Here is a 21,404-nt window from a genome sequence, read left to right as displayed (position 1 = left end):
ATTAACATAAATAAATAAATATAGAAATCGATGCTGGTTTACGATTTGGGCCATGTTAGTGGCGGTGAATTTTTCATTCATTTCCTCCCTTATTCAAAAATGTGGACAGGTGTGGATCAGCCCGGGAATAGGATTATGGCACACCTGGTTTCGTTCTATACGTTTAACGTCCCAAAGCAACTCAGGTTATGAGGGACGCCTTGGTGGAGGGCTCCGGAAGATTTCAACGACCTGGTCTTCTTTAACTGACAGCACACGGGCCTCACGATGTCAGCCCCATCGAAATGCGAACGCCGCGGGCGGGTCGATCCAGCGACTTTTGTGTACTGTGAGATGCCAGTGCACGTTGAAGGAACCCATGTGTCGGAATTATCTGTAGTGCTCGACTGCGGCATCCCTCACAGCCTGAGGTGCTTTGGGAGATTAAACGTATAAAATTGAGCCAAAACTGCCATAATCCTATTAGCGAGACACAACTCATACGCCCACCGACATCTACCGAGAATCTTGTCATCTACGTACGTGAAAAAGAAATCAAATAAGTATCCACGACTGGGAGAAGAACCCGCGGCGGCACAAACAGATCAACTTCGCAGTCCGATACGCGAGGGTCCCAGGCTACCGCCGCATATTTCTTTTTTTTTCAACAAAAACTGGATATACACAGATTATTTACACAGCACGCAGTTACTGACAGCATTGCACAAGCTAGACAGAAAAAAGCACATCCAAAAGGGCGGCAAAGATAGACACCGCATCAACAGCGGAAACCAGTCCGGTAGAAAGTCCCTCTCATCATAAATGTCCCTGAATGGGAGCATCATTCCACTTAAACAGCTTCTGGCTGAAACAAGATGCTCAGCGTTGGGGTCCAGCATGCACGTTTTCCCCAGGCTATGAAGACCGATGAGGAAAAACATGCCATATGGCTCTTTATCTGGTTGATTAGCCGCAAGGCAACGAACAGTGTAGGAATGTAAAACATTAACGTCTTTCTTTAGCGTCCTCTGCAAGAGATCCGAAAACAAAATCGCATCCTTGCAGTCAACAGACATTGCAAAACTTCTGGTCTACGGGAAAGGCCACAACCGTTACGCGTTCAATGGCGTTAGCCTAAAACCACTGAACACTGTTTTAGGCTATCGCCGCAGCCAGACGTGACTCATGTTAAACTGCAAAACACTCTCGCGCTGTGCATTGCACATGGTCGTCGTCCATCGGCAGCGCGAACAGATCAGATTAGCGCAAGCCACCATGGTGGTTCAGTGGTTACGGCGCTCGGCTGCTGACCCGAAAGACGCGCGTTCGATCGCGGCCGCGGCAGTCGATTTTCGATAGTGGCGAAAATCGGGGGTTTCTGCACTGTGCGATATAAGTGCACGTTAAGGAACCCCAGGTGGTCGAAATTTTTGGAGCCCTCCACTACGACGTCTCTCATAGCCTGAGTCGCTTTGGGACGTTAAACCCCCCACAAAACAAACCCGATTAGCTCAACCTCGACCAGAACTAAACCCGAGTCTAATATCGTCGCCAGACGTGCCTACGACCAAGCAAAGCTAAACCATGAGCCAACCAGGTTAAACTTATGCTTGCGCTTATCTACTCGATTCAACTACGTTAAAACCCTACCAATGTTTTGCTGAGTCATTCAAACCTAGATGCATATACATTGTTCAATACATACATTTTCTATGCGCATGTACATTTTTCAATAGGGTCGTGCTGGTAAGGTAGCACAGTCAGCTTGTCACAAACAGCGCTCTGTTTTCTTGCGTGTGGCCTTTCTCATTTCCTCCGCGACACAGCACCACGATATCGAATTGGCACAGTGCATACCGCCATCGAACTGTGAAGCGCCACGACTGCATTTTTAGGGCGCGTAAAGGTTGTGACCTTTCACATAGACCAGAAGTTTTTCAATGTCACTTTTACAGTGTGGCCTTTTCAAGCAGAAACATGTCGGGATTAATTTTTTATAATTATTTCTAAAGCACAACGAGGCAGGCCTAGCTCTGACTATATTTTCAAAGGTTACCGGCTTAATTGGCGAAATCTGCGACAGTATTCTGGATTTATTTTCAGAAATAGCATAAATTTTAAAGCCTGTCAAATGGCTAATAGTCTTTTTTCATTATCACAAAAATGTGAAGCTGCTTTATGTACAGTGGCAAAACTTACATTGCGTACAGCCAAAGTTTTCGGCTTTGCTTCCTTAGCCATCAGCTTTTTTTGGCCTAGATACACAGGATATGCACCCTGATCCAGTTGCTTGACCAAACATGACTTATATGAAATGAAAAAATCATTTGTATCAATCCTCAATTGTAAATTATAAAAGTGGTAATCAGCGTTTCAATGCCACTTCGCCTATCTCGAAGCCATATACAGTCGGGCTCACTTGTAATAACCGCTGATATAGCAAACAGTCGATTGTTATGAACGACTGTAGCGTTTGTGTCAAAACCTGCACTAGGACAATGCAAACTCGTCTCAGATACAGCGAACGACTTTGGTTGCACCGCTCGGTTAGAGCGAACGAGGAGGTGCCGTAGACCTTCTTCCCGAAGTTGAAGCACTCGCGCTTTCAGGAAGTGCGTAGATCGAAGAGCGTCTTTCAGCCCCCGCGATACCACCACGGAAAGAGCATGTCGAGTCAAAAAAGCAATAAAAAGGCGGCATTAAAACTGCACGTAACTGACGGCCAAGCGCCCGCCGAGGACCTAAAAGGTCACTTATTGCCTCAGGCTGACCAAAGTATCCCACGTGGAAGTAAACGCACAGTGGGCGCCAGAGAGGGGCAGCGTCGAAAGCGAAGCCGCGGCTCATGGTAGTGGATCAACGAACAGCAACAATCTGAGAAATCTGAATGCCAAGCTCGTCACGTGGTACAGGTCGCAGCCTCCATCTTTGGTGCTGCCACTACGTGCAAGCAGCGTCATACAGTGGACACTACAGCTGGTACAATGTGCGCCTCGAACGCTGCACTACTTTCGTCGCAGTGTAGACCCAGGATCAAGGTGTCGTAAACACAAGTGATGAAGCGCATGTAGATCTGTGGGAACGCGTCGCTGGTGCGCAGCTGGCCAGATGTTTCCTCGGAGGACGAACGACATTGCAGAGCAGCGTACGCTGAGATAGCCGTTCTACGTACCCCTACCGCTAGGAATCGGATTTATAGCCGACCTGCCACCATCTCATGTGGACGCTGCAACCACGATTAATTATATCGCGCCCCCTAAGCTGGTTGTTGGCAGCCTCGGCGAGAAGAATGCATGAACGCCCTGGAGAGACTGGGAAGCGCCGCGGTAGGGTCTGCTTTAAAGAAGTAGACGATCATAACGCAGTTTATGAGAAATAAACGTCACTTTTGATGGACCAAACATGTTTGCTTTAATACTCAGAGCGCACTTACTACGAACATCGGATACAACAAACGAAATCCGCGTGACCGTTAGGTTCGTTATAAGTGGATTTCGATTTAAATATTAGTATGCATGTTTTTGTAAGAAATGAAGAGGTCGTTACTACCATGCATTTCAGCCATATAAGCCGTCTCGACTCGTCGGTGCTTGAGCGCTGCGGCTGCTCATGCGTTAACTGCGAATATGAACCTACGGAAGCCACGAAGTAACCATTGTGCTGTATTCCCACTCTCCCAGGACCGACGGCAGTTGACCTCTGCACTGAGTTCTTCAAGAAGATCCCTGCTGTCTTAGAGAACGGCCTCGAATGCCATAAGGATGAAGGCGGGGAGTATTCGCTGCGCTGTGCTCAGAAGAGCAGCAAGTCTTCGAACAAGTACGGCATGCTCACAGTGCAACCATGTGGCGGTGAGAGCAATCAAAATATGCGTCATGAGCATCTTCAGCATCATGGTCGTTAGTCTAACTAGGTCCACAGCAGGACAAAGGCATCTCTCATATCAATCAATTAATTACCTTGTCGTATGCCAGCCGCGGCAACGTTATCCCCGCGAACCTCTTAATATCATCCGCTTATCTGACTGTGTTGCCTCCTGCTACATGTGCCATTCCTTGTGCCTGAACGCAGTACATTTCTTTTAAGCAACCACCTATTCTGCTCCAAAGGTAGCGAAGGGATACAGCGTAGGGGAGACAGGACAAAGTGGCAGTCTTTGCCGTGCTCTCTCTCTTCTGTGTGTCACACAAAGCAGCCAAAAGTGGCATCTTAGTGTATTTTATACCACCTTAAATTAACAGTTGATGCAGAATGGCATGATATTTATCAGTAATAACGTTTCTTTAGACCACGACAAGGCGGGACAACTTGATCCAGAGTTAGGAGAAAAGATTTATGCGGCACACAGTTCGTCAAAGGCACTACCACCGGAATTTCTTTAAGCGCTTTTGTAAAAGTCGCCCACTGGTCGAAAATACTGCGCAAAATTTTTAGTCCAGCAAAAAATTATGCTTTCCTGCTGAGGTTGTTTCAGGATGAATAAGCGCTAGAGGCGCTTGCGTGTGCGTGTTAGGAGAGGCGCCTGTGTAGGCGTTAACTCTCGCCCGCGTCTTTTCTGCCGCGTCATTCTTCGCTTACTGCGGACATCAACCTAATTTTTCTTTTAAAAAAAAATCTACTTTGACAATGCGTGCTCCGTAGCATAGGATAGGTATATCTTTATTAAAATTACGGCAACCGACGGTTTAACACCTCGTGACGTTGGCCAGGCGTCGACCTGGGGTTATGCTCTACTCTGCACTACCCCAGTTCGGCCCGTTTGCGGTGGGTCGTGAGGCTTGTGCTTTTCGAGTGGACCCCGGGCCTGCTGGGCGGCCCATGTGTGCTCGCTCCGTAATTAAAGAAGCGGCAAAAGTGCAGTATATTTCAATAATCGTATCAGGCCATATGAAGCATGGCACAGCACTGAAATTCTCTTTTTAAAGTAAGGTGAGGCAGGTTCACAGACACTCAAAATTCTTTTAAGTTTTTATGAGTAGCAAGGTAAGTGTGCTTTCTCGGCACAGAAAGGCGGCGTTCAATAATTTACGTGAAGTGTGCACAAAATTGGAGGGGACATATCAGCTCCGCCTTAAATCTGTGACGCTATAGCGTCATATATACCCTTACCTTTAATAGATTTAATGGGTTAATACCGATAGCTTTAATTAAAGGGTTAATGCCCATATACGCAGAAGTGTTCATTCTCCACTTTAAATTCATAGTTCCCCAGGGGCCCTCTATCACTCCTGGTGCAGTGGTGCAGCACTTAAGCGACGCGCCACTGCCCTGTGATGGCAGGTGCAGCGAGCAGTGGAGATAGGGCAACCCAGGCTGCTCTTCCCGAGCAACCTCTCGCGACTAATCATTAATTTAACTGCCTGCGCAGTTTGCTCGCAATACGGTAGGCAGGTTGTCATAAAGCCATAAGGTTACGGTAGGTGGTCCACCTGCCTCCTAGGTGGCTTTTGTAGGGAATTTTCGTGGATTTTTATCATATTCAAAGATGCCGGCGACGACAATGCTGGATTTCCTGCGACACGCTCGCTTTAACGCTGTCGCGTTAATTAACCGATCCTGGCGAACAAGTTTGGCGCGAAGAGAAAGCAATCCTTACGCATACACGATGGTAACAGCAGAGGCCTTAAGCGAAATGCAGTAAAAATTGATGAGAACCGATTCCTAGAAGGGCGCTTTTATCAAGTATCCTTATGCGCCAAAACACTGTAATGCACTTAAAACTTTTGTAAAAGAAACTGTATTTCAGATTGTAGAAGTGAGTTAATATCGATTTAGCAATAACAAAATAATAATAATAATTGGTTTGGGGGGAAAGGAAATGGCGCAGTGCCTGTCTCATATATCATTGGACACCTGAACCGTGCCGTAAGGGAAGGGATAAAGGAAGGAGTGAAATAAGAAAGGAAGAAAGAGGTGCCGTAGTGGAGGGCTCCGGAATAATTTCGACGACCTGGGGATCGTTAACGGGCACTGACATCGCACAGCACACGGGCGCTTTAGCGCTTTGCCTCCATAAAAACGCAGCCGCCGCCGTCGGGTTCGAAGCCGGGAACTCCGGATCAGTAGCTGGGCGCTCTAACCACTGAGCCACCCCGGCGGGGGCAATAACAAAATAAAAACTCATATTTTGAGCAAACCTAGAAACTAGCGGAGAATTACAGCCAGCCGCAGAGGTTAGCATCGTGCATGTATTCACTGCTGGTGGTGTGTCCAACACCGCCCTTTTTGTCAGGCGATGCACGAAACGCGTCAAGAAGCTGAGGAGGGGCCAGCAGGGAAGAATAACAACATGGCGTACTATAAACCTGTTTGATAGCCGATTACTACCGCTATATTGCGTTGCTCCGGTGCACCACTGAGTGATGAAGTACTCTTTTTTTCTTGCTATTATTCCGTTTAAAGCAGTCCCATATTTTATGAAAAGTGCTCCTTGTTTCACGATGTTTTTATTTTTTAGCTATCAGGGATGTCGCGGAAAATATGCAGTACCTGTGCTTCATTCTTCCTCCTAACTTTCTCTCTTTTCCTTTTTGTTCTTTTTATCTTTTCATTAAGCTTATGCAGCAAATGTCTTGCGCCTTTTTTTGTTAGTTATAAACTTGTTGCTCTTCTCCTTCCATTTTTGTTTATCCCTGTAGTTAATTAGTACACTGCTAATCTTGAGCACACACTGCGCTTCCTAAAAGCACGCAGTAAACCACTCCCGCCATCTACTTTCAGACGATTCAAACTCTGGCAGCACTGCCGCTTCAGTGAGCGCAGCTTCCTTACTCGGCGTCTTGGTTGTGGCGCTGATCGCATAACGGTAAGCCTAAATTCTTATAGCCGAAAGTTTTCCGCGAAACGGTGCGAAGTTTACATAGGTTTCTGAAAGTCAGCAAGATATTCTTATAGCACACAGGAACCAATATCTTGAGTGCGTTTTCTTCTTTTTTCAGGTTCGCGTGTTTGGAAATGTGTATCTTTGCATCATATGAGCGCATTTCTTTGAGTGAACCTGGCCTATGCCCAACATCTGTCCCGTCCGTTCTCGTTCCCTGGTCGTAGTTCCTTTGCGCTAGTAAATACGTGTCGTTGCCCTAATTCTCAACTTGTCCCATTTCCTTCTTTAAATCTTCTTTACCATAAGCGCATGCTATCACTTATGACAAACGTAGAATGCTCCACTGCTCGCAATATAGCTTAGAACATGGATAATGCCAATCTGAAAAGAACAGCACAGAGACGAGAAAAAATGGCGGATCATGCGCTTCCCGTTGTCTCGTCTGTGTGTGTGCTCGAGCTCTCGTCATGTTTGAATTCTACCACTTGTTTATTTTGAAATACGTGTGCTCACTTTTCTCCCAGGAATTGTCAGCACAAACAAATTTGTGCAGCACTTTTCACTAGCACTTCCACTAGCGCTGGAAGATATGTTTCAGCTTCATAAATCATGGTTCACATAATCAAGGTGATGGGGCTCACAAAAATGCTTCGACTAAAATCCACACTCCTGACTCATTGGGTTGTACGGCCACCAAACAAAAGCTTGCGTTGGCGCTGTGCTCATTGCATAAGGTAGCAGCTTTTTTTATCGGATGTCGCCTAGTTTTGGAAAGATGCAGAAGATTAATTGTGTTTAGCTTACTGAATGAGTGTCAGGGATTAGGTGCAGAGTTCGTTATTATTCTTAATAATTTCTGTGAAGTTTTTACACTTTTTTGTTGGTTTTTCAGCGCTCTGTGTCGAGAAAGCGAAGCATTAACCAGCAGAAAATGCCAGTACTTATTGATACAGAGTGGAGATGCTAAACTTCCCCGGATGGAGACGAGAAAAGTTTCGGCGGTGAATTCATAGCGTGTCGTCATTCATTTCGTGCACTGGAAAAGCAACGAATACTCCATTGAATAAAAGAAAAGATACGATGAGTGTATGCGTAGTCTTTCGGCAATGTTCTCTCCTCGCCCAACGGTATACCGTCAAAGCCCTGATTATACATTTATTTATTTATTTATTTATTTATTTATTTATTTATTTATTTATTTATTTATTTATTTATTTATTTATTTATTTATTTATTTATTTATTTATTTATTTATTTACTAAAATACCATCAGGGCCTGAAGGCATTAAAGAGGGGAGTGGGAAGGACATACATTGGGTCAGATACAGTGCAGTGCAGCAGAAAAACAAAATAGAAGAATTGAAAACGCGGCGAAAAATAAACAAAACATAACACAAAATAAGGCGAGAGAAGGCAAAGGAGAAAAAACAACAATTCCCCCCCAAAAAAGATAACATTTCCGGCAGACAGCAATAAGACAACGAAAACGAACGCAAAGTAAAACTGACTAAAATCTACAAATAAAGATTACATAGGGCAGTCCTAAAAGAACTTGGATTAGAAATATCGGCAATGTGCCTGGGAAGGTGGTTCCAACTGTCAGAAGTGTCGGGGACAAAATAAGAAAAAGCGTGTTTAGTATGACATGACGGAACACCTACTTTGCACAGGTGATCAATGCGGCCTGAAACTTATATAGGCGTTGTTTGTATCCGGCTCTGAAGGACAGGATTGTAGTAATAGATCTTATGAAATAAGCATAAGCGCGAAATTTTTCTGCGGAGTGAAAGAGGTGGCAATGATAAGGTAGTTTTCATAACAGTAACACTAGAGATACGGTGATAATTGTAAAGTATGAAACGTGACGCACGGTTTTGAACAGATTCGATTTCAGTAGCTAGTGATGACAGGTCAGGGTCCCAGACAGATGCTGCATATTCCAATTTATGCCGAACAAATGTTTTATAAAGTAGCAATTTTATTGATGAAGGAGAAAGGGAAAAGTTTCTACGCAGGTACCCCAACATGCGGTAAGCATTGTCAGTAATAAATTCCATTTGCAGATTCTAAGAAAGATTAGCGCTTTGCACAGTTTCTGTTCATGATTTATCTTTACTTCGGCTCGTGTCTACCTGAAATTGTAGGCTTTTGGGGTACGCAGCCAGTAAGCGAGTTTCACTGCGCGTGAGATTAAGTCTCAACGAAGTTAAATGCGAATAAGAGTGCTATTATTGAGCGCCAGCTGTAAGATGGAACTGCGCGCTTCAGGTGAACAGATAGTCAATGTGGTCCTGCTTTCTAGCCTAAAAATATCTGGTTGTGGTACAAGACATGTTCATTCAATTTACGCTTCTGTACATGTCTACCATGATGGTATCGCACTTACTGGTCGTTTTAGCGTCTTAACGGGATTCGCCAAATTTTTCCGCGCAAAATGAGAACAAAGGCATATGGGCACGTACGGTGTGTCGCCGAAATTGTGAGACTACTTAGTTTTCGGTGCTGGATATTGCATCAAGACATACAACAAGCAATCCAACGTTACTGAAACGCAATGAATTATTTTCTTTGCCTTTGTACATTGCGGAGAACAGGACTGCTCGCATTTTTGAATGGCTAGTGCAGATTGGGCGGCAGACGTGACGACAACCGAGAAGATTTAAATCATTTCAGTTTATTGTGGCTTAGCAGGCGAAGCAACACTTTTGCGAATGTCGCAATGAAGTCAGCACTTTGTGATGCGACTGTTTACAGGAGAATCGGTTATTTATGAGTGGAACACGTCTAATCAACATATTCTCCCATTACCTGAAACAGAACAAAAACAATGGTATTACCAACCTTTTAAACACTGACCGTGGCATGAGCTTATTAACATTTAGGTTCGATGGCGTTAGCAGAAATCATATCAGCCGTATCTCTTCTCAACGCTCATCGCGTGACATGGCATGGAATTTGAACAAAATTATTTCGACATATTTTCAGGTATAAAACTAAGGCAGAAAAGATGGTGGTCTCCTGGCCTAATCATCAATTTTTTTCTGTTATAATTACGTAAGTTGGCTCAGATAAAGTTTAAATGAAAAAATAGCCTGAATAATCTGTGCCGCATTGGGAATAAATGATGCAGAGAGAACATAACCAGTGCTTTACTAAAGTGATTTTTTAAAACAAGAAAAACACAGGCCGGCCAGCCGGATCTTGAATTCAGGGGTGAGGTTGGGAGTTCGCTGGGATGGGGTGTCCAAGGGCCACGTAAGCCATGCTTTAATGCTGACCACCAGTGCGGGCATCTGCACCTTTCTGCAACTCTTGAACCTCTGAAAATTGTTGGGCACTTGGCATTCACAAAGCGCAACGGAAACTTCCGACCATCCCATTTTAGCTGTGTTAGTTCTGCTGTACAAATGCTTTCCGCCACCACGCTAGTGCCGAACCTCCAGTGCGGGCCGGTGGCCTGGCGCGCATACCGGTAACGCTACAGTTCTATGCTCACGACAGTGACCTCTAAAAAGCGAGCCCTAAGATGTCGCGTCGCCATCTTGATGGTGATGCTGAAGTTCAATGTACTATGGGCAACTTTGGCCAAAGAGCGCCATGGCACAAGGTATTTTTGTTTACACAAGGTGGGGTCAAAGACCCACTTTCCGAGCGTTTCTCCCCGGTTCAGCCGAGCACCAGGCCAGGGGAAAGCTTGTACCCATTGTAAGGCACCCCACACTTCCCGCATACGAGGCGGATGCTCAAACCAGTACGTCACCGCTGTTGTATTTCGCCAATTTCGCTCAAGGTGAAGCATAAATGGTGAGTACGTCGTTGGGAGTTTACTTTGTGTGATTTTTTATCGGCCGTCATTGTGGCCTTCCACAAGCGACAACCTCTTCTTGGCTCCACACTGCATACGTACTAATGGATAACGATAACACAAAAAGGAAAATAATTTTGAACGCGGCTATAGACATCACGAATTATATATTGTCCAAGTGCGCCCTCTACATGTCACCGCTTTGCATTATTGAGCAAATCTAGCAAGTTTATAGCAAGCGCATTCAGCACTTTGCTTTCTTTTCTTTAAGCTTCGCAGATAGCGACAAACACCTTTATAAATTAAATAGCGTGTTAATAACAGCAACTAAGATATAATCGACTTTCACTATTTGCATATATTATCGATCTGATTGCGCAGCCTTTGGTTCTATAGGCATGTAAGCGTGCCATGCGTTCTACTGGGTTATTTTTTTCTACGCTTAATATTCGTTATATCAAAAACTGAGGAACACGTCAGTGTCGTAGATCCAGGTGGTTAGTACAGAAAGGCGAACAATATGTACAAGACAGAGCTCAATGATTCGACGGTTAATTAACTAAGTAACTTTTTACCCCTGATTGTAAGGCGACTGCTTTTAATGTCTCATACTCGTGTCCGTCTGTTACATGCTAGGCCACGTGACCTTGTCACATGACCACAACCGGACCTGTAAGCTAGAGACCTTGGCACGTGCCGAAAGTCTTCACTCGGAAATTAAAAAGGTTAGGAGACAAACCGCTAAAGAATGGTTGCGTCAGATAGAGGAGGACCACACCCAACCCGCAACCCAGCGAAGGAGCCAGTGTCCAGTTACCGCCAAAGTCTTTCGGTAGGGTGAAATGCCAAACTGGAGTGTATCGCATGTGGTACTGCACAGAATTCTAACCTACCTGCTACCTCCCACGCGTAAGCCGAGCTATCTTAATCCATACGACTCAGCTGTAGTGCTGATACAAGGTTTAGTTCAGATTTATATACAGAAATGGTATTGAATGGTAATGAATTCTAGCGCGGCAAATTCAAACTCAAATCAGTGCAATGAGTCGCGCACGGCTTTCGCCTTCCCGCACTTAAGAGATATCTAAGTGCCTCCAACGACTTTTTAGGAGGAAAGATTATATTTCAAAACTGAAGGCCGTCAACATCGTACATGAACCCGTTTAAGATTTTCTTAGTCGGCAGTACCGTTCGAAATATCGAACCTCAAAAGCGCGTAATTGAAACCTAAGGAGTTGACTTTCCCGCGTTGCGCATGCAACAAATGATGATGCTGCTCGTATTATCGTCGCTGAATTCGCGTTAACTTCATATAAGTCGTAAGATACACAAACGGCATCTGTATCTGATGCATTAGAAATGCGAGCGGCCTCATTTTATAAATGTGAAACGGGAGAAAGCCAACTCATAAGCTTTCAAATGCGTACTTTCCACGTTCGATATATCGAACCACATTCCCGATTAAGAAAATTTTAAAACCACACTTACTTTCTATTTCGACGGCGTTCAAATTAGGAGTGTAATTTTGACTCCTACAATCAAAAGGGAAGAAGTTGACACCTAACACTGCTTACATATATATATATATATATATATATATATATATATATATATATATATATATATATAATATGGTGGAGCTGCCATAAAAAGAATGTAAACCAATAAGCTCCTGCCTGCACCACTGACGTATAACAGGCTTGACCCAATCGTAAAATAAATGAAAAGGCCCGAAGGCAATCCATCGTTTTGCCACCCGTAGGTGGAAAAATAAAAGAAAGGGGGGGAAATGCTACAAGCGACCCATCGCCGAGGGAACGGGCCCGGGGAGACTCCCCTGATCTCCCCTAGGACGTAGCGGAGGGGGTGGGATATGGGGTATGGGAAATTGGAGTTGGGAAAGGGTTATGGGAAATGGAACGGGATGGGGACAGCGAGATTTCGCTCTGATCCTTCGTTTGACATCGACTCCATTTCTGGCCCGCCTGGCCAGGACAGGTAGGGCATCGAGCTTTTCCAATGGTGCGGCTCCCCCACGGGATGCACGACCACCCACTGGCTCCGACCGTCGGAGACAGGAAAGGAAAAAAAAATTCCTAACTTGGGGTCCGCAGCCACCTGCTCCTCCACGATTTTAAAGGTTGGATCGGACCGGCCGGTTACTAGCCGTCGACTGTGTTTCGCGGTTTTTCAGACTCCGGAAGTGTGTGTGGCGTGGTCCGGCCAACAGAGGCCCAGGTCGTCAGCCTATCGGCGCTTGGCCCTCGGCACCATAACCCGGTAACCCTGGGGGACCCACCTGTGCTACCTTCCAACCACCATGCACTTATTTCCTTCCCTTGCTTGCTCCACGCCTACTGAGGAGGGAGTATTCAAGGCCGGGCGCCCGGGCCACGAACCAAGAACCGGGCATAGGGTGAGATAAGCCGGGCCTACTCCACCGGTACTCCACACATCGACGGTTTTCGCACTGGTCCTACTGCACACCCTCTACCTCGGCGTCCCCAGTGGCCCCCAAGACCGGGTCAGCCTCGGCGTCCGCAATATGCCACCCTCATAAGTAAGAAGGCCGCCCGCTGCAACGTGATGTAACCCGATGCCAACAGCTGGCAATTCTTCCCCTGCGGGGCTCTGCGTAGCCGCCGCCGTGAAGCCGCCGCACCCCTTCTCCCGGTATTTATATCCGCTGTCGGCACCAATCGGTTTTCGGGCCGTCTGAAAGGGTAACTTGCTTTCTTCCAAATTGGCAAGGTGCCGAATGTGGTTTATACTTTTTTTGCTTTTGTTTTAAAACAAACGCTAAGACGATACTGATACAAATCAAAGATTTTCAAGAGGAGAGCCTTTGCTGGGTGCTCCGCAGTCTGCATTGAAAACATGGCGAAGAAACTTTATTTTGCAAAATATGGATTTTTTGTAGAAAGGACGTCGTTGCAGTGCCCCATACCAGCTTACAGTAGTTAATGTGAGAATAAAATAGTGAGCTATAAAGAGGCAATTTAATCGACTTAGAAAGAAGGTATCGCACCAGTTATTCTCGCTAATTGTTTGACTACTTGGTTCACATGAGGTTCCCATGACTTGGTTGAAGAAAATGCAACACTAAATCATTTATAGTGGTCGACTATTTCTATTTGTGGCTTATAGTTTATGGTGTATAGGGTTTAACGTCCCAAAGCGTCTCAGGCTATGAGGGACGCCGTAGTGAAGTGTTCCGGAAATTTTAAACACCTGGGTTTGCTTGATGTGCTCTGTCATAGCTATATTTCTATTTATCTACAGTTAAATATGATGCTATCTTGCAGAGAAACCGGTTTGTGTTGAAACTGGTTTGTTTGAAACCGGAATAACACTGCTTTTGTATTGTTTCATTCACACGCATATAATTAGATCGTGAAACCTGCCATGTTGCATGAAGACGCAATCTTTACACACACACACACACACACACACACACACACACACACACACACACACACACACACACACACACACACACACACACACACACACACACACACACACACACACACACACACACACACACACACACACACACACACACACACACACACACACACACACACACACACACACACACACACACACACACACACACACACACACACACACACACACACACACACACACACACACAAGCGCGCGCGTTTTCACTCAATTAGGCAATTACAGCCTACGCATTGAAACTGCATTAGTTCAGTTTAGTATCTCTCACTGGTTTTAAGATAAAAATCTAAATGCAAAAAAAATAATCAGGAATATGTATACGCATACCGTTTCGTTTAGATGTATATTCTTAGTTATCGATGCATTTTGGGCAAATACTACGGCGGGTAAACGGTACTCACGTATAGCACGTCATCCATCTTTTCCGCTTTTGTGCAACCGATTTTCATGGGGATTGCATGTGAGTTGGTCGTTTTCGAGAACGTAGACGTGCCCGTAGTTGTGCACACTGCATAGCCGTCCTTGTAGACGCGTAGCATGAGCCCTAGTTTTCCTGTGGCGTTTACCTTTCCAAGGCTCCCACTTTCCCCCATCACGTGCAGCCTGAAAAAAAAAACGAAAAGAGGCAATGGAGAAGTCGGCGTTCATTTCCCTTCTAAGGCTTTGCAGAAGAAATCAGTCGACCACGCTTTGATGAAACAGGCCATAATCACAGAAGACAGGGTACATCCACAACTGCTAGGACGCACAGAGGGAATTCACTAAAACCTAACAGCAGTCAGTTTAATAAAAACACGCTTACGCTGTGCGTCATGACTTATTTTTGCCAACCAATAAATGTTATAATTGCATACGAAGCTGCCTGCAATTAAATTGCATTTGCTCCAACAGTTTTGTTGTATACTCGTTAGAGAGTAAGACTATCTATTCACCACCAAAACATCATGCAGCGCTATTAACAAATGCGCTAAGTTGAGCGTCTATACTCTTTCACAACCATTTCGTAGTGGAGCAGCATATCCTTACAGAAAATATTTTTGATTTCAAACAAGTTTGTATGGGTTCATATAGGAACCCTCGCAGCATACAGGCTTCGAATGGACTTGTTAGATCCTGTCTGGCCCCTACCATACCAAGAAAAAATTGGCGGTGGTTTAGCTCCGGTTAAACCTGGAGAGACGCGATAGCTACAGCTGGTCGAGTAGAACTAGCTCAGTTGAATTGCAAAGTCAGACTTTCGCCGCTCCGTTTCGCTGGGCGTTCTTTCTTCATCTTCGTCCCACTTGACACGGCCCATGCGCACAGCTGTGGGAGCTCGGTTTCGCCGGTGCGCCGCGCCGCCGGCAGCAGCAGCTGCTCCGCACCACGTGGCTGGTCACGTGACCAACCGTGTGACGAGCCACGTGATCAGCTGCAGTGCCGAGCCGCCGGCAGCTGCTTCACGCCACGTGACCAACCACGTGACAGCGTGGTAGCGCAGCCACAGGGTGGCGCGCAGCCACGCTGAAGGCTCGAAATGCTACCGTAACGTAGCTGTCGCTACAAAAAGTCCTGTAGAGTTCATTATGCAGGTTTAAATTGGTGTTGTTAAGAATAACGGAACCATTTTTTGCCACAAACGGGTCTGCCAACAAAAGCTCTAGAAACGCATACATCATCATCATCAGCCTCACTAAGCTCACTGCAAGAAAAAGTTTTCTCCCATTTGTCTCCATTAAGCTTGTTCTCTACCAGCCGCGGCCACCCTAACTCACTTCTTAATCTCATCAGCCCACCTAAAATTCTGCCGACCCCTCCTACGCTTCCTTTCCCTTGGAATCCAGTCTGTTACCCTTAGGACCATCGGTTACCTTCGATTTACATTACATGCCTTGCCCAAGAACATTTCTTCCTCTTGATTTCTACTAGGATTTCATTCAGTCGTGTTTGATCCCTGACCCTCTTCGGTCTCTTAACGTTACATCTATAATTTTTCTTTCCATAGCTCGCTGCGTTGCCGTAAATTAAACCCTTTCCGTTAGCCTCCACGTTTCATTCCCGTAGGTGAGTACCGGTGAGATACAACTGTTGTATACTTTTATCTTCTCTTGAGGGATATTGTTAAACCGCCATTCATGATCTGAGAGAACCTGTCATATGCGCTCCACCCCATTCTTATTCTTCTAGGTCAGAGGTCAGTCCCTGCCCTAAGTAGACGTACTCCCTTACCACTTCCATCACCGCGCTACCAATCGTAAACTGCTGTTCCCTTTCGAGACTGTTGAAGATTACTTTTGTTTTCTGCATATTTATTTTTAAACCAATGGTACTGCTCAGCCTAACTCATTGGCCATGCTTTACAGTTCATCTCCTCAGCTGCTTAGCAAGGCAATGTCATCAGTGAATCGCAGATTACTACTGTATTCTCCATTAACTCTTATCCCCTACTTTTTAGAATCCAAGCCTCTGAATACCTCGTGCAAAAAGGCGCTGAATAGCATCGGAGAGATCGTGCCTCCCTACCTTACACCCTTTATTACTGGAATTTTATAGCTGTTTTATGGAGGATTATGGTAGCTGTGCACCCGCTATAGATATCTTCCTGCATTTTGACATAAGGCTCTTCTACACCCTGATATTGCAATGCCTTTATGACTTGTGACGTTTCAACTGAGTCAAATGCTTGCTGGTAATCGAGAAAGTCTATTTGGTTATACTCTGCAAATTTCTATACGACCTGATTGATAGTGCCAATATGGTGTACTGTTGAGTACCCTTTCCGAAAGGTTGGGAAAGGCGCATGACATGGTCTACCAACAAACCGTGTTTTTACGTTGCGTCTACTAGCCATAACGTTATTATGCGTACTAAAAACAGAATTCAGGTTATACGCACGGATTTATGCTAGAAATTGTAAATTGAAGTTAACGGCTCTAAGCACTTCCCTCTGGCAGCGATGGTCATATTGAATGCTTCCCAAATAAACTGCGTGAAGACGACGAGTCAAGAAGAAGCACAAAGACGCACACACAAAAGCGCAGAACTTCCACCTGACTTTATTTCGTGAAAACAGGGGGCATATAAAGGCTATCAACAGTATCAAAGGGCTACGTGTGATTAGGACTGATGGAAAGCCCGGATGTGCCCATCTAAGAATTCTTTTTCCTAGATAGCCATAAAGAAGGCGAGCTGACACAGTTGTCACCACTTTTGAATCTCGCCTTCTTTATGGCTTTCTAGGAAACAGAATTCTTAGATAAGCACGTCCGGGCTTTCCATAAGTCCTAATCACACGTGGCCCGTCGATACTGTCTTCGCACTGCACACGATGTTTTTGCGAGTGTACCTTGTTTGTCATGTCGATAGCCTTTATAAGCCCCCTGTTTTCACGAAATAAAGTCAGGTTGAAGTTCTGCCGCTTTGAGCGTGCGGCGTTGTACTTCTTCTTGTCCCGTCGTCTTAGCGCAGTTTTTTAGGGGGGGGGGGGGGGGGGGGGATTCAATATGACCATCGCTGCCAAGGGAGGGAGTCGTTAACTGGAATTGACAATTTCTAGCATAAATCAGTGCGTATAACACGACTTCTTTTTTAAGTGCGCATAATAACGCCATGGCTAGTAGATGTAACGTAAATGCACGATTTCTTGGTAGACCGTGTCATGCTCCTTTCCCAGGCTTTCGGAAAGGGTGCTCGACAATACACCATACTGACAGTTTTTTTTTTCTTTTTGGCATTCACTATGACCCGATTAGCCCAACATCATGTCTTACGCCGTATTGAAGCACCGTGAGTAACGTGATAAATCGACAGCGTCATCGTCTGTTGCAAAGCTACCGAGCTGCTGCGAAAACTGCTGAGTGCGGCGTGACGCTACAGTGCCTAGTGGCGCATTGTGGGGAGGTGGCCGAGGCCGGGCAGAAGCTAGACAGGAAAAGGGAGGACACATGCCTTTGTTTCCTTTGTCCCCCTCCAACTTTCCCTTTTCACCCCACCGCGAGTGCAAAGGTGTTGCAGGAATACCATACGGTTCAGGAGAACTTTAATAAATTCAATTACAAATTTCTCGCTGAACCAAATGAGCTCATATTTCGTCCAGTCGTTCCGAGATATATAGCGAATATGCAATAAACAGCTTGAGTCTGAGAAATGGTGTCGTTAACCCTTTAGTAAGAACGTAATTAAGAATTTAGTTTCTACTGGTCTACTGCAGTTACTAACTACTAACTGTTACTATTCAACAATTCATAAAAAATTTATCTAATTGAATGATTCGTTAACCTGTAATTTATTTATTTCGGAAGTTTATTGTTATGATTTTTTGACTTGGTAGGAACACTACAATGTCGAAACAATAAGTTTTTAATTTTCACGCTTCACATTGGCGCATTTCTAATTTGATCAAGTTTTGTGATAGTGCAATGCATTATAGCTTGCTCTGCTCTGATGTCCCATACGTCAGTGTTCCTACCACGCATTACAGGACGCCGTGGCCCCGCTGTCTTAGATCCACTCTACTTCGAACCAGCTGTGAGGCGAAGTATAAACGCATATGCCATTCCACTTCAACCAGAAAAACCGCAGGCGGAGTGCAGATCGACATGAGGAAAATGACATCGAACGTGACGCAGACTCCCGCGGCCGCCCCAAAAGTCAATATTGACACTCAAACTCTAACTCCACACTAACAACATGTCATTCGTCGCATTCGTATAACCAATGTTGTGCAAACATTCTTATTGACCACAATTTTCACATGTCTTTCTAGGAAAAGAGTCTTGCATTTCATGTCATGTGCCGAGTGTCGTGTTTAATGAGCCACATTTTCTCTTAAACATCGAACGTTTACACACTGTTAGTATTTTGGAAACGGCTGATCATGGCGCTACATCATAAACAGCGCAGCCATTGACCAAAAAATTTCGCTTACTCGGTCGCTTTCCATGTGCCCTGGAACAATGCGTAGCCTCCCATACCAATGGAAAGGTTGTTGTGAATGAAGCGGTACTCATTAGGCTGAAAATAAGAGCACAGTTCTACAGCACGTTGGATGGGCTCAAGCAGGCTCTGCGCGAAATAAAAAATTGAGGCGTTGCTCAGTGCGGCTGAAACTACAAATACGAATGCTAAGATTAGTGAGTCCGAGAATTAATCACGCAGAGGTTAGTTGATATTACCAACAATGAAAATTTGGACGAAGTAGGTATTTGCTTTCTAAATTCTTTAGCAATATCTTAATGTCGTTATAAAATCTGAGAGCGCATAAAGAGCACTGACATGAAAAACTTCATGCTAACAAAGAGCGGCTTGCTATAGTCAAGACCCAAAAGGAGCAATTAAAGCTCTGCTCTAATAAACACTTACACATGTGATCATGTTTAAACGATAGTAATTTCTCGCGCTTCATAGTTCTTGGGTATCACACCCGCTGTTGTCCGAGCTCGGCTCCTTGTTAATTATCTACGCCCATATCAATATCCTGTTACCCAAGGTGAATGGCCTTGATAACCTTACGGGTTCTATACTGTGTAATCTAATTGTAGTAAAGGAAATACAACTAAATTCCTTCATAAGCCTTTGTGATATTGTTCCCGCATACCCTAATTACAATGTCTTGAGACTCGATAAGCTCAAAAGAGTCGTCGTAATAGGTGTCCGTCACTCTCCACTGCTCGGAAATCATCCCATTAAAAATATTATTCATTGATTGTAATGCTTCCTACCACGAAGTAATCGGTCAACTCCGGTATCGGTCTTTCAATGCCGCAAACTCATCTGTATCTCTAGTTTCCGAGCCGCACCTATATAACCCGATCATATTAGCACGCTCTCTTCTTTTTGATGATATTAAATTTCCTGCTATAACTAGGCGTCACTTGAGCTCAGCGACGTCAGTGATAACAGTGAAAATGACCTTCTCAGCAAACGATTAAAACTTGGCCTGTCAAAACTTGTATCTAACCAAACAAGAGAAAGCTATCAATCTTGGAACGCTCTCAGCGCGTTCTTTCGTATCACCGCATATCCGACCAAGCGTCTGCGGCGCACACAACGCCTATTCCTTACATTTTTACGACGTGTAACAACTAATGTTGCTGAAAGTCGACGGCCATTTTTTTTTCTCCACGCGATGTTGGATCTGCTACCCTGATTTACGTGCGGAGCTCATCATCTTGAATTAAATATATTTTTGCAAGACTATTTTCACGTAGAAACTGAGTTTGATGCTACATCTAGTAAATGGTTTATGGGGGTTTAACGTCCCAAAGCGACTCAGGCTATGGGGGACGCCGTGGTGAAGGGCTCCGGAAATTTCGACCTCCTGGGGACGTGCACTGATATCGCACAGCACACGGGCCTCTAGAATTTCGCCTCCATCGAAATTCGACCGCCGCGGCCGGGATCGAACCCGCGTCTTTCGAACCAGCAGTCGAGCGCCATAACCACTCAGCCATCGCGGCGGCCGCTACATCTAGTAAAGTTTGTCGCGGTGAAATATCAGTAAAAATTCGGCAGTGCTTTAAAGGAAAGGCCCTCTGAACAGTAGTATTAGCAATGCTACTCACGGAAACACCAAAGCACAAAAAGCCGAAGGAAGATGCAAAGCTCCTCAAATTTATGAATGAGGATAGAAATAGAATGTTAAAAAAAAATGGAGCGCTCCACGCGCTACAGTGCGCACATAAGAAGTGCGTGTTTGGAACTGCCGCAGCGATTTTTAGCCTGGCAGCATCGTTGGGCTGAATTTTTCAGCGAGAGGATCCGGATGTTTGTGGTCTGGTGCCCAACTGATATGCTAACACAAACTCGTAGAAAAGAACTTTAATGCATGTACAAACATTGCGCGTAAACAATGCATCATGGGAAAGTAATTCTTTCCCATTCTCACATGTAAGCAGCCTTAAGTGACACTGCCGGATTTATTTTTATTCACGTACCCTAAAGGCTCTTTAATGCGATCATAAAGGGGGATTTATAAAATATGATATTGCATTATTTTTCAACGACAAAAATTATTCGCTTTGTCAGGTTACAGCTTAGGATATACTCCTCGTCCAGCAGACCGCCACGGTGGTTGAGATATATTAATTCTAAAACACTTGCTTATAAATGTAGCCTAGATACTGCTCTTTTCACTAACTCGAATCTGTGTGTGCCGAATTGGACTAGCCTTTTCTGCCGAGTAAGTAATGCACCATAATTGGATTTATTTATTTCCTACTACGTTCACTTTGCTCAGGTTTACGCAGTGAACCCGAAAGCATACTTAACACACTCTACCAAGAAAACAGTCACATCAATGTTGCGGACGTCATTAACAGAGGCATCACAAATACCTCTGACGTCCACTTT

The 21,404-nt window shown here is 44.9% G+C and overlaps 2 protein-coding genes across 3 annotated transcripts in view; one reads left to right on the top strand and one right to left on the bottom strand.

Annotated features, from left to right (window-relative positions):
- LOC144136256 (glycoprotein antigen BM86-like) overlaps positions 1 to 7,886 on the top strand; it is a 40,154-nt gene extending 32,268 nt beyond the window's left edge. Inside the window, exons 13-15 of the mRNA XM_077668454.1 lie at positions 3,660 to 3,830; positions 6,700 to 6,784; positions 7,695 to 7,886. Coding sequence (XP_077524580.1) covers positions 3,660 to 3,830; positions 6,700 to 6,782 — 254 coding nt within the window. The 3' untranslated portion in view covers positions 6,783 to 6,784; positions 7,695 to 7,886. The remainder of the gene's footprint in view (positions 1 to 3,659; positions 3,831 to 6,699; positions 6,785 to 7,694) is intronic.
- A 1,588-nt stretch (positions 7,887 to 9,474) lies between these two features.
- The window catches only part of LOC144136257 (uncharacterized), a 37,164-nt gene continuing 25,234 nt past the window's right edge, over positions 9,475 to 21,404 (bottom strand). The window contains exons 6-8 of one of the 2 annotated variants that reach the window (XM_077668456.1): positions 18,982 to 19,067; positions 14,477 to 14,678; positions 9,475 to 9,610 (exon numbers count right to left, since the gene is read on the bottom strand). In XM_077668456.1, the coding sequence (XP_077524582.1) occupies positions 9,587 to 9,610; positions 14,477 to 14,678; positions 18,982 to 19,067 (312 nt within the window). In that variant the 3' untranslated portion in view covers positions 9,475 to 9,586. Of the gene's footprint in view, positions 9,611 to 9,668; positions 10,123 to 14,476; positions 14,679 to 18,981; positions 19,068 to 21,404 lie in introns of those variants that run through there. The other variant, XM_077668455.1, reaches the window with a different exon arrangement.

The sequence above is a fragment of the Amblyomma americanum genome, chromosome 6 (assembly GCF_052857255.1).
Source record: "Amblyomma americanum isolate KBUSLIRL-KWMA chromosome 6, ASM5285725v1, whole genome shotgun sequence".
In the NCBI taxonomy this organism is placed as follows: Eukaryota; Metazoa; Arthropoda; class Arachnida; order Ixodida; family Ixodidae; genus Amblyomma; species Amblyomma americanum.
This window is presented reverse-complemented; position numbering and strand designations above follow the sequence as displayed.